General features: G+C 45.0%; 1 protein-coding gene across 1 annotated transcript in view; it reads left to right on the forward strand.

Moving 5' to 3' along the window:
* The first annotated feature begins 741 nt into the window (after nucleotides 1–741).
* Nucleotides 742–13,248, forward strand: part of LOC104082033 (probable E3 ubiquitin-protein ligase HERC3) — a 47,514-nt gene continuing 35,007 nt past the window's right edge. The window contains exon 1 of the mRNA XM_009584985.1: nucleotides 742–996. Within this exon, the coding sequence (XP_009583280.1) occupies nucleotides 771–996 (226 nt within the window). The 5' untranslated portion in view covers nucleotides 742–770. The remainder of the gene's footprint in view (nucleotides 997–13,248) is intronic.

Consider the following 13,248-nt stretch of genomic DNA (forward strand, 5'->3'; position numbering starts at 1 on the left):
CACTGAGCACAGCACAAAAGATAACACCTGACTGCTGGCAAGTTGCATCAACGTTATCTGTCCATTGCTGTCGGGGCCAAGCTGTCAGTGTGCTGCTCCACGTGAACTGCTTCTTCTTGGGAAGTTCTTGCTGCAGTTTAGGGATGCGTACATGCACGTATTTGGATTGCAAGAATGTGTTCAGTTGAGCAAAATATTTCTTAATCTGGATTTATCAGAAATAATACAGTTCTGCATTGGCCAGTACACCACAAATACCTGTGTCGGTCTATTCAGGACTAGTTTGACCACCTTCGATAATTTTTAAAGATTTCTTTAAGCAGTGGTCCCAAATATGACACTATGACTCTGAAAGTTCACGTTTGGGCCTGTTAGTCTAAAAAGCATTACAGTTGGTTTGGGGAGTTGGTGGATTTTTGCTTTTCGAAGCGGAGTGATTTTGCTGAAATAAAAGCTCAGGTCTGCTGGGTTTCAGAACACTTCTGCTGCCGTACAGATGGAGATGGCCAGGGCACGAAGGTGCTGACTCAGTACCTGAGCTGAGCTGTCTGGATTCCTCTTTGTTTGTCTGTGTAATGACGGAAATCCCTTTTTACTGGCAGTCCACAAGCTTGACAGTCATGCAGGAAATACCTTTTTTGGTTGTTTCCACCTCCTGCTCTGAGCAGCTTATCTCTGTAGGATCACTTGTTGGGTACTTGCTTCATTCACACTCCTTCCCCTGTTTCTCTTGCCCAGGAAGAATACATGACTTGCTGAAAAGAAAGAAAATGCTATGCTGGGGATACTCGTCTTTTGGACAACCTGGGATAGGTAGCAACCTCCAGGTCATCATTCCTGAACCGCAGGTGTATGGATTCATTCATGACAGAAATGTCAAGGAGGTGGCATGTGGAGGAAACCACTCCGTGTTCCTGTTGGAAGATGGGGAAGTGTATACCTGTGGCTTGAACACCAAAGGCCAACTGGGGCATGACTGTGAAGGAAGCAAGCCAGGTAAGTCCGCTTCTTATATGTGCTTCAAACTGTCTTGAGGCTGGTGGGCTGAGAAGCTGCTTTGTGTTGATTGCTCTGGAGCTGGCGCAGCTAACAGAGCTGAAAATCATGTGTAATAACACAGTAATGATGCTGAATAATATTTGCTGGCTCCGGAAAGCTCAAGCTGAGCAGCATGGGTGGGGAGACAGGTCTGTTCAGTTTGTCTGGGAAATGCATCAAAACAGAGGCAAGTGCAGATGGTCTCAGGGCAGATTTTGTTATTTGGCATTATCTTGCTTTTTTATAAAAGGGAAGAGAGGGCCATGAGTCATAAGTGTCTTCTGCTTTGTCTTTCCAATTGCACTGCATCCTTATGCCTACTCTTGTTCAGTTACTGTTGGGAATTTTCTCATTTACATCAAAGAGGAGAGATCTGTGTTGAGTATATATTGTGGAGAACAAACTTGGTTTTGGCCAAGAGGGTTTATAAATTTTGTTTTCCCCTCTTGGAAATCTCTTGTCAACCTGTGCCTTCATCCCTTCATGCTTTCTTAATCTAGAAGAAAGTCATTGTAGCCTTGTGTTCCCCAGACTCAAATTGTATTTTCTTCATTGTGTTCCCATGAGCAGAACCTGTGTGTGCAGAACCACAGGCAGCTAATGCCGCCTCTTCCCAGGGTGAAGGAGTGCTTTAATTGTGTATTGTTATTTAAGAAACCATGAAGCCTTTCTTACGGACTTTCTTTTGAATGTTGGCCTTCCAATTCACCTTCCATTAATTTCTTGGTTTTGGCATGGTAAAGATACAAGTATTTCTGTTTCCATAATATAATAAAAATCCCTCCATGGGTAATTAGAGCAATAAGACATCATCTTTCCTCAAACTGCAGGCTACCTTCTGTAGGGCTTGGGCCTTCTGTAACGTACCCTATTATTGCACAATAGAGATACGAGATGTGCACAAACTAGCCACAGTTCCCCATGTAGTATGTGCAAATCTGACCTGACTGATTCCACTGCTCCTTTTTCTGTCAGCATGTCTTTTGTCTCTTTCTCTCAAAATGGGGTGGTAGATGTTGGATGCTGGATGTCTGTGGTGCTGGATTAGAGGAGTTGACCTTGAATCTGGCCTCTCTTGCTTTTCCTACAGGTGGTTTCCAGACAGTTACTAAAAGAGGTCGGGATTATCAGGAGTGCTTAAGTCCTCTCTGTGTACAACCACTGTTCATCTTCTGAGGACTTGCAAATTTAGGCCCTGGAATAAATGAGATGCTTAGTAAAAGGAAGCCAAGCCTAGTGAATATTCCATTCAACCTGATGAGGATACTTCATCCTGCAAATCGCCTAACTAGCTGCATGACTCAAGTGCAGAGGCCCCAGAAATTCAATACTGTTCTAAGTGCTGTAAAGATGTGTACTCTGAGAAACATCTTTGGGCTAGCCTGCTGTTTACCCATAAAATAAAGCAAGCATAAGATGGTAATGAAAATGGAGGCTTCACAATGAGTAGAAGATCAGAGCTGCAAATGGATCTCATGAATCCTGAATGCTGAAGTGTAGACTTACAGCAACGAGGTAGTCCTGCCTTCAGCTAGGGCTGTAGAAGAGGGTCAGTCTGAGATTTGGAAATAGAAATAAAAAGTTCTTTGGGTTTGATCACAAGTGCTCTTCTTCTACCCCTTAAATTAAGGGACTGTCACTAAGATGTGACACCAACTCCCAGTTATCCTGCAGGTTTCACTTATTCTGAAAAAGGTTCTGCCATGCTGCTCTCTGAGGAGCCTGTGACCATCCTTGAGAAACCATTTCTCTACTGACACAGCACTACCAGCTGTGCCTGCAATGAGGTTTCTGCTGGCTGGGGCAGGTGGGGGGGATGTGCTGTAAAGCAAGGAACAGCTTTCCTTTTTAGCTCATGGTGAACAGTCACATCAGTCTCTACGATAACAGCAGTAAACTGGGGGACAGTCCCATCCCACACACTGCTTTGTGTGGGTCTGCTTTGGCTTGCGGCAATGGGAACTGAATTTCTTAGTTCTCCTTTGCAAATAGGAACAAGAAGAATCAATCCCTCCTCTTTCACCCCCACCTCCCCTGCATGGGATAAAGATGACTTTACACCTTCTGTACAGAAAGGCATGTCAAAGATCATCTTATTCTCCATTAGTTGTGGACCTATGAATGAAGCCATGTCTGATAGGAAGTGAAGATGTATGTGTGGGGCATAGGGTCTTGAGCTGTTGAAGATGATAGAGGGAAAACTGTCGGGAGGTGTCTGAGGTAGAGAACGGGAGAAATGCCTGGAACTGGGAGTCTTGCAGCTGCATCTCTCCAGCCTCTGCCAGACAGGGCAGTGTGGATTGAGGTCTCTTGGTTTTACTGCCTTACGGCTTGATTCTGCCTAGCCTGTGAGGGCAGCTAGAAGTGGCTGACCTCTGCCCAGCTCTGGAAGTGAGCTGCATCTCCTGCTGCGGGAGGCTGTCACCCAATACTGATTGTCTCCTCCAGGCAGCCCCTGGAGAGCCCCCTCTGGACTGCAGAAATGCTATCCATGGCCTGCAGAGTGGCTTGGTTGTGTTTGAGAGTAACATCAAGACATGAAAATATGAAGGCTAGATGACTTCAGAGGGGTGGAATGATCTCCTTCCTGCTGCCCAGGTCTGTGCTCATCAGAGGAAACTCCCTTTTATCTCTCACACTTTGTGTGTACGTGAGGCTTATGCTGCCAGCATGCTAAAAGCTTCAATTAGTTTTTTCAGAATATAGGATCATGTTGTTTAATCAGAGGTGGTTATTTCCCAGGATGATGTCTACTTGTGAATAAAATTCTGGGACTTTGCAATGCACTGAACATGGATCTAACCCTGTTCTCCTTGCAAAGTTTGCAGGTTTTACTAATGACTTCCAGTGGAAGAAGAGTTGTTATATTTGCAGTGAGTGCTTTTGAAGACTTTGCCTCCCTTTCTTCCCTTACTATGTATTACAAATAATTATTTTTTCTCTTGTTCTGCTGCCCGTTTACACATATCTGTGGTAGGAGGATTCAATTTTGCTTCTCATTCATGCCACTCACAAAAATGTCAAACAGTGGCACAGAATTGTTTCAGCAATTCCTCTTAGAGGAGTCCTTTAGAGGGCACCTTTTGAAATGAAAGGAACTTGTTAATTAAAAAGCTGTGTTTACTGTCACATCAGCTGAGCTTGTGGATGTAATGCAGAGACAGGATAGCAGCTGGTGAAGTGATTCTTGTGCCTCTCTGCTACAGGGAACAGAAATTACTGGGGGAGTGCATGCCACTGAAAGAGTATGAGTCAATAGAGGTTTATTTTCTGGAAGTGCCCTTTCCTTGGATTTTACACTGTGGTGGTAAAATTAATATTTAAGATGTCTAAGAAGCTTATCCTAACTAAAAGAACGTTCCTTTTGACTAAAAGCTAACAGCCCATGATGGTTTCCAACTCCCCACTTCTGAGCTAGGGTAATACTGGGTGTGCCACTCCTAAGGGCTCCACCAAGAGCCATCTCCCCACATTGTCATGCTATTTACTCTTTTATTCCTTCTTTGAATTGTGGTGGTTAGCAAGCTACATGAGGAGTCCATCCCTCTCAGGGATGGATACCTGGCTACGATAATATTGAAATGATTGGTTTTCCTCACTTTTTTTTTCTTTTTCCCCCTGAAACAGTCTATAGTTTGTGTCTCTGCAGTCACTTGGCAGGGGTGCAGAGGGGGAGACGCTGTCCCAATGTTCTCTCACCGTGACCATAGTGAATAAAGCTTCTGTCTGACCTGTCCTAATTTTTACTTGCGTTGTTACGCACTTGGAGTCCCCAGAGTCTCTGACAATGCCTTAGCAGAAGGAACTCGGCGATCTTAGTTGTGAAGTATTGAGCCCACTGTTCTGCAAAATCAGTCTGAGTTTGTATTAATTTCCTGAGCATCGTCAGCTGTTAACATAATTATGTCTCTAATGGGAAGTGATAATTTTGTACTGCAATAGTTTTAGGAAACAAGAAATTTATTCTCCGTAACTATTATCTAAATTTCCAATTCTTCAGCCCTGTAATTTCACTTGGATTGATTTTCTTCAGGTCTGACATGATGTCTTGATTCCCTGTGATGATTCTTAGATAAGTGTGTGTTACCTGAATGTGCATGCATATGCTGGGGAACAAAAGACAGGCCCAGGTATCTAACATAAAGGCTCTTTTGGGATTTGGGCTGAATCAGAAGAATGTGAAATAATTGGCTGGTTGTTATCCATTTGTAAAGCTTTAAAAACATGCTTGAGTCTGAGATGTGGAACTTGTTTTCTGGTCTAGAGATTTGTTCTCTGCAAGTCATTTGGACTTTATCTGACTTCTGCTAGTGAGAAAACCTGGGCTTTGGTAATTAGTGTCTCCAGAGAGTTACAGGAAAATGTCTGGTGCCAAATTTGCCTTGAACCTTTCCTCTGGTAACATACAGCAGACAAAACCATGCTTTTTTACCAAATTTCCTGTCTGGATGCAAATGTGCAGGGTAGCATTACTTCTGTGTGCATTGTGGAATCTATCTGCTCATAGCTGCAGGGCTAGAAATATCATCATGATGTTCAATCTCTTTCAAAAAGCAGGAAAAAAACCCCACCAAAACAAAAACCACTACTTGATCCAGATCCCCTGGATTTCTCTGAACTCAGTGGCCTTTCTTTTCAAACATAAATCCGCTTGTCCTGAACTTCAGCACAGCGTTACAGCGACCAGAGACCTTGGTGCTCAGTGTGGCATGCCTGTTAATCATAAACCCTGTAACAGCTGAGAATTCAGATATGTGACCTGCTTGGAAGGACAGTCTGTATGGATCTTCCTCTTTTAGCCTCTTCCTGGTGGATGAGAAGTCAGCCAGGAGGCCCTGGTTGCTCAGGAGGAGAGGTGGCAGGGCTTGTGTTTGCTGGAAGCAGCCGTGGAAGTGAGCAGGTTGCAGACGAGGAGGTATGGCTGCTGCATTGAATAGGTAAGGTTGAGAGCCGCTCACAAGTAGGATGACAGTGGCAGGAGAATGGTTGGTTTTCCCTGCCTTCCTCCTCTTTGCACGAGGAGTGAAACAAGAGAAAAAGAGCTTAAACACCAGTAACTCCAGGAGGTTCCACTAAGCAGGCTTTTCACAGAGGATCCGAGACAGTTTTGTCCCCCCGTTAGGGCATGGAGCTGAGGCTCAGCACGCAGCTATTGCAAGATTTCCCAGGTGCTGTGGTCTGGGAGAGTCCTGCTTCACATTCATTACATTTTCTCTACACCCCCAAAGCAGAACTGCATGCTGTAAAGGATGTAGTAGAGGCATGGCAGCCCCGTTTGTAGGCATTGGTCCTGTCAAAGCTTGGGAGGATATGCCTGGAAACGAGTGTGCTGATGGATGTGCGGGGTGGGATGGAGCCGTCTGGGGGACAGAGAGGCCCTTGCAGAATCAGCCCTTCGGTGCTGGCCTGCAGCAGCTGACTTTAAACCAGAAAAATAATAAAGGGAGGGTTAGGACACAATTTATGTTTCAGCATCTATTGCAAATCTTATTTGTAAAAAGAGTGAGATTATTAAACTGGCCACGCGCTGCAGAGTTCGGTATGCTCATTTGTGCTCATCCCTTTCCCTCGTTTGATCGCTCACAGGATCTGACCAAGCTGTTTGAGGCTGTTACGCCTTCACTGGTGACTGCAGCAACATCCAGCCATGTGGACTTGCGTTATGGTGTGTCCATCTCAGATGAATTGGTGCAATTTGGGCTTCAGGATGACTTTAGGTTTCAAAATTAGAAGGCTGGATTTAAAAATTACTTCATTTAGAAACAATATGTATAGGGTCGAATGAGAAATAAAATCAAAGGAAGTGCTTTCCCTTAGATATCTTAAATATGCATGCATTGCTTTGAATTGGTTGGCTGAGGGCTCTGAATATGCCAGATATTTATAGTGGGCTGTTTTAAAATTTGCATGTTCTGGATCATGAGAACTGACTTCTACCAATAGTCACTGAGACTGCAGAATTAGGAGAGCCTAAATTGAGGAGAGAAGGCTTTTTAGGTGAGCATAAACAGTAAAAATCTGGTTTCTTGTCAGTAAAGAAATTTATAGTCCAAGCCTGAAATGGCTGTAATGTGTTCTCAGATGTAACTCTGAAGTGCTGTCTCTAAAAACACATGTATTATTACAACCCCCAGATTTCTCTCTTGATTTCACTTTGAGGGGTGAAAATGACACTAAGCCCAGGGAAGCGAGATACTGGTTTTTTTAGAATCAGTACAGCCTATTTTACTGAGGCCATGAGGGACCATTTTAATGTCCCTTGTCTAGAAAGGCAGAGCTGCAGTAGGAATGACCAGCTTTTTGCCCTTTAATTGGGGATTTGTAGGGCAGTTTAGCAGCCTAAACTTGCATTTATCGTGGTCATATTTGTTATTCCTGTATCACGTGTACTATTCAGAGGCTTTCTGAAGGTGCAACAGAAATAAAGGCTGTCTGCATGCCTGGCTTGGAAGGAGCGTGAAACCCTGATGTTGGCATGGTGTGTGGCAATAATGACTGTCCTCTCTCCTGCAACCATGCTGAAGCTGAAAGATGGGCTCAGGCTAAAATGGGTGGGTGGCTGTGTGTGTGGTGAGGTGAAGGGAGAGGGCAGGAAAGAAGCTGGAGGCGATAGACGCACGTTTTCTGAATGCCCCAACCTTTTTGTACTCAGGATAGTTGTTTGTGCTGGACAAACGTGGTGACTTCATTAAGCTGAATGCATAAGTAGGGCTGAGAGTCCCAGCTTCTAGGAGATATTTCCGTAGTTTGGTGGCTGTTGATGCTGGAAGTTCATAATTTCTTGTCTTCAAGATGTGTTATGTGACACAACCACAGATTATGATATGCAGTTATTGGGCAGCTTTTGTATAGGTGGGGGTCTATGAATAGACATCTGAAATAAGAAATCTCTCCCTACCAACTCCAAAAATTCTATTCTTACTCCCAGTAAAGCACCCCAGGTGCTTTTCCTGAGTAAGGATGGTTTTTCCCTTGCCTTAATACATGTTTCCTTTGCATGAAAACATGCAGGCATGTGTTTTGAGATTACAAGGCCTGAGTTTGGTAAAGGTGAATGTAAAGCATTCTGTATGCTTTGATCTTGAAGGCCCACAAGAGTGTGTGGGGTCTACAGGATAAATGTCCCCTTTCATGATGGAAAAGGGGTTGGCTTGTTTTTCAGTGTGTAACTATTATATGGAAATACTGAGTTTGATTTTGGCTCATGGTGTATGCTTGTTTCTTGCTCTGTTGCATATAGACATCAAAACTTCCAGAAGATGCATAACTACGTGATGATTTTAAGTTTGAATCAGTCAACATTAAACAGCCTGATACTCCTCCGTAAGCTGTATTGGAAAGAAGAATTTATATCAAAGATCTTTGGGTTAACTTCTTTTTTTTCTCAGAAATCAAATATTTTTGACACTTAAGGCTGCTAGCAGAAAACAGCTGTTCCTACAGCAGAGCTGTGAAGAAATCCTCACTCTTGACACCTGACCTGCCTTTTAAACAGCTGCCTGCCTATATAAACTCACCAAAAGGGAATTTACAGATGCTCGTATCTCCTTTTCTCAGAATGCCCTTCAAATCTTACCGTAGAGAAAATTAATAAATAAACTTTTGTAAATGTTTAATAGGATTGCATTAATTGCCTCCGTCCTCCCTTTCCCAGTCACCATGCTTATTTGCAGTAATGTATTTTCAAGCAGTATTTGTGAACCTGATGGGGATGTCATTGAAAGCAAGGGCAAAGGTGCTGTACTGAGTCTGCACTGTGCAGGTGTGGCTTTTCTGGAACGCGTGGCTTTGTCCCACTCCCATGCAAATCACTGCTGGATTGAAGTAAACAGGAACAGAGCAAGGAGCACACCAAGTGCTTTTGAAAATCACATGCTACTTCGTCAAAGCCTGGGGCTGCCACAAGTCAGACTTGACCGAGTGCAGCTACCTAGAAAATGTAGCCGCCCTTCTAGAAGAAAATAAAAATTCCCATGTGAAGGCTAAATGCTTCCTCTTGTGCAAAACTGCTCCAATAATGTGAAAAGATAGCAAAATAGCACCTGTCCAGAAGCAAAAAATGGAGCGAAGCCTTTGTGGCTTGCTTGCAGAGTATATGGTATACAGCAGGTCTGTCTTGCAGGGACTTGGAGGTCCTTTACTTTGAGCCCTCTGCTCAGACATGATCACCTGCCGTGGAAGGACACTTGTACAGCAGTGATCTGCAGGATTGAGCACAGCGGAAGGATAATAGTAAACTCTTATCTTACCTTCTAGGGCAGTGATTTGCTGCCTGGAGCAACTGACTGAGCCCCAGGGACAGGCCGTAGATGTTCCTGGGTCTTTGAGCCTTAAATCCATTGTGGTTTGCCAGCACGTATGCTGGAAGGGGCTGTATTACGGCAGCTGGGAAGGGAGTGGTGCTGTGTTTGGCGGAGCACTGCAGGGAAGAAATGAACAGATCTCTCTTCCTTGCAGTGCTAGGAGGTGAAAGTGATGGTTTTTAAGTGGAGCTGTCAATTTTATGCTGGTTGCCTTTTTTTTTTTTTGCGTTTATAAGGTTGGCTCAAGAGTTGCCACAGGACTATGTTAAATCCTCCATGTGGCTATGATGGACTGTAGTGAAGGGCTTATTCTTCCTTTTCCCTGGTCCACTGTCCCTGCTTGCTGCCATCAACCTTTGTCACAGCTCTCAAGATGGCAGAAATATGGCTTTGCACTGTGTAATACCAGTACATCAAATCCAGTATCTATGCACCAATCTCCCTAATTCCTCCTTCCACCTCTGACGTCCACCCTTAGCACATCAGCCCGAAGTCTAGCGCATCCTGCCCACGCTGGAGTTGCTGCCCTGGAGCTGTGGCATTTGCCGGGGTGCGCATGGTGGACCTTGGGGGTTTCTCAGCAGTCATGGCCCAGCCGCAGCTTCTGTGCCAGCAGCCAGCTAGCCTGGCTGAGTGACCACCTTTGTAGCTCTCTGCAGTAACCTGAAAACAGGCTCTCTCTGGATTTCCTGAACATTTTTCCCATGTTTCTTTCACAAGTCTTGGTGCCTTCCCGTTTTGAACGAGCTGCCCTTACTTGTTTACCTCCAGGGTGGATTTTTCCCTCTGCAGCTGATGCTTGTCGGACTGAAGCCTTCTCTGCCTGCCCGAGAGCCTTCTCTGGCTGGCTGTGCCCATGCCAGTCTGCCTATGGCTCCTCAGAGAGGCCCTCGGAGAGGCTGTGTCCCGTAGACAAAAGGCAGTGATGTGGGGAAGTGAAAGGCTTTCTATGGCTATGTCTGAGGAAAGGGTTTGCTTTCTCAGGGTAGGTGTCTGCTTTCACAGGTGTGAGGGGGAGTAGCTGGCAAAGCAAATGCGAAGTAACATCTTGGGGTGTCACGGTGGCCTCTCACTTCATGCTCTTATATTCCTGCCTTGACATGACCACAGGCAGCTTTAGAAAGTGAAGGCAGTGCTAATAACTGAACCAGCCTCTCTCAGATTTAAGCCTGTAAATAGCCGTGCTAAATAAGTTAATGAGCAGTACTGTATGTGTTGTGCAGGGAAGCAGTCATCTCGATAAGCGTCATTAGTGTCTGTGGATGAAAGGGGACTGCAGAATCGTTGTCTCTGTTACTTGGAGCTTCTCAGCCTTGACCTATGGACAGTGTTCTCACCCTTGTGACCAACAGTGTTCCTGGGAATATCACCTGCTTTGGTCTGTCCTCTGTTCTTTACTGTCTTCCCCCCCTCTATTTTTTGTTCAGTGAGTCTATTCTATGTTTACAGTTCCTCCTTTGTAACCAAATTATCAGAGCCTTATCAGCTTCAGTGCTGCCACTGTCAGTCTCTCTAATCAGGCTGCTTTTGGTACTGCTCTGCTTTCTGCTGCAAGCGTAGCAGCAGTTCACGAAGTTCATGAAAGGAAGACCTCAAGCTTTGCGAGTTGGACTTGTAAAACCCAGCCTCCTCGATGGATATAGTAAACGTCAGTTGTTGAAAGTCGGAGGAAGTTACATGCTGATGTAAACATTTGCTTGCTCCATCCTTCAAAGCTTTTGCCCCATACTAAGAGAAGTTTGAGAATAAGGCGGGCTGCCATACGTGGGTGAGAACAGCAGGCAGAAAGTGAGGGTGGCTGTCGTACGGCGGGGATGTGGTCTCCCCATGGGGTTTGCTCTTGTATCTTGTGCCATGCAGGTGCAGAGCACAATGTTTCGCACACCCTTGCATGCAGTAGTCGCACGTAGTCTGAATGCAAGACACAACAAGCATGTAATGCCTTCTCAGAGAAGCTTGGCAGGGAGGAGGAAGGTAGTGGCGGTGAAATTGTGGGGCTGGTGTCAGGCAGGGTGGTTCCAGCTGCCTACGTGTTGTGCGTGTCATACGCCTGGCCATGCCAGAGACTGTCTGCAGTCACGAAGGTGTGTTCCTGAAACCATCCTTCAGCCCTCGCCTCCTCCCTGTGAGCCTTCCTCTGGTGTTACTGCTGACAGACCACAGCCTGCAGAGGTGGTGTGAGTGAAGCCACAGCAGCGGTTTTAGCGGGCTGGGTTAGATTATGTTTTCAAAAGCACCTGATAGCTTCGCAAAGTCTGTATTTTGCTTAAGTGGTCTATAGAGTCTGATTTCTTCCTCCCAGTCCCAGACTCCAGATGTTGTCTGTGGCAGCTGTGAGCATGAGATGCCTAGGTGGTCGGAGTTGAAAGTGTGCAGAGGGAAATCAGAGGCTCATTCTTGGGGGCTTTAAAGGGGGGAGGAAGAGGCAAAAAGGCCCTGACAAACAGCATGATTTTCCCCTCCCTAGTTACCAGTTTCCAAGTGGCAGAATCACACTTCCACTGGGGATGATGTTTCCTGGAAAAGTTGGTGAGTGTACTCGTGCTGCTAATACTGGTAAAAGCATTGAATAGCTAAGACGTTGAAGTTATGCTGACAAAATAAGGAGAAACCTTGGGTATACTTCTTTCTTAGTGCACTTTGGATTGCAAGCATTTCAGTTGCTGCACTTTGTTTTTCTCTTTTCATCTTTCCAGTTTCATTGGAACACTCAGACATGTTTTAATGCTCAGCTGACTTCATTAGGATTGAAATCAGGAAGCTCATCACAGCCTAGAAATACAGTGAGGAGGTCCATATGCAGAAACATCTCCGGGATGTGCCAGTGGAGACTGGGGAATCAGCAGTCACCTGAAGTTTCCTACTTAATGTATAAAAATCTTGTCAGGGAGTTTGGTGATCCACTGTTGTTTACTTGCTTTTTGTACAGTGGTTTAATGAAATGCTCGTGACTGATAAGTTTGTGCCACAGTGTTTTTCTCATTTTCTTGTAGTACCCGTTAAAGGCAGTAGCAGCTTTTTCCATGGAGTTTTTGGCTGTTGGATCAGGCTTCCATATGTGCTAATGGTGTTAGTGTCACCTTGTTAAATGGTTTAATGTGTTGGTGTAGTTCATCTCCAGAAGGAGAGAACTCAGCTCCGTTCCTGTAAGAATTAAGGCTTTTCAGTACTTGCAGAACAGAAAGACCATATGGGTGAAGTTCAGGTTGCTGTTGGTGTCTGATTAAATATTCAGCTGCCTTAAAATACTATATCTCACACTTTTCATTTTTAGATCTTGGTTGCACAGTGTTCAGGCATCCTCAGTGTGAACGTGGACTATGTTAACAAGCATGGCAATGCAAAAAAATTGGCTCGTCTGTCCTCAGACTTGCCAGCTGCTAGCACTTAACCCAGAGGAATTTCTTGCCAACAGTTGTTTCTCCCTTCCCTGTGTTTCTACCACCACCTCTTTCTTATCTGGGTGAGTGTGCTCGTGCTGCTAATACTGGTAAAAGCATTGAATAGCTAAGACGTAAGTAAGACACCTATCTTAGAGAGTCTGTGAGCACTTTCCTAGCAGACAGCAACAACCAAGAGGAGCAAATGCTCTGAGTTGCTTATTGTCAAGCTGGGGAGGCAATGAGGAGTTTTGGCCAGGTGTCCAAGCAGACTGAAATCACTTGAAACTCTTCCAAGCCACAGCTGCTTCTCACCAGCAAAGAAATCCATATTTTGCCAGTGAAGGTGTAACTTCAGGGCTGATAGTTTCTCTACATCGTTTTCAGACAGTAGAAGCCATCTGGTGTTGTTCGTGTACACTCCAGTACACATATGGCTGAAGGATTCTGCCATGTCCTCTAGCAAAAGTCTGTCTTGTGAGCAGCTGAAAGCTGAAAGCTATACATAGAAAGAGTGGACCCACTCT

This window comes from Fulmarus glacialis, unplaced genomic scaffold, assembly GCF_000690835.1.
Source record: "Fulmarus glacialis isolate BGI_N327 unplaced genomic scaffold, ASM69083v1 scaffold10879, whole genome shotgun sequence".
Classification (NCBI taxonomy): domain Eukaryota; kingdom Metazoa; phylum Chordata; class Aves; order Procellariiformes; family Procellariidae; genus Fulmarus; species Fulmarus glacialis.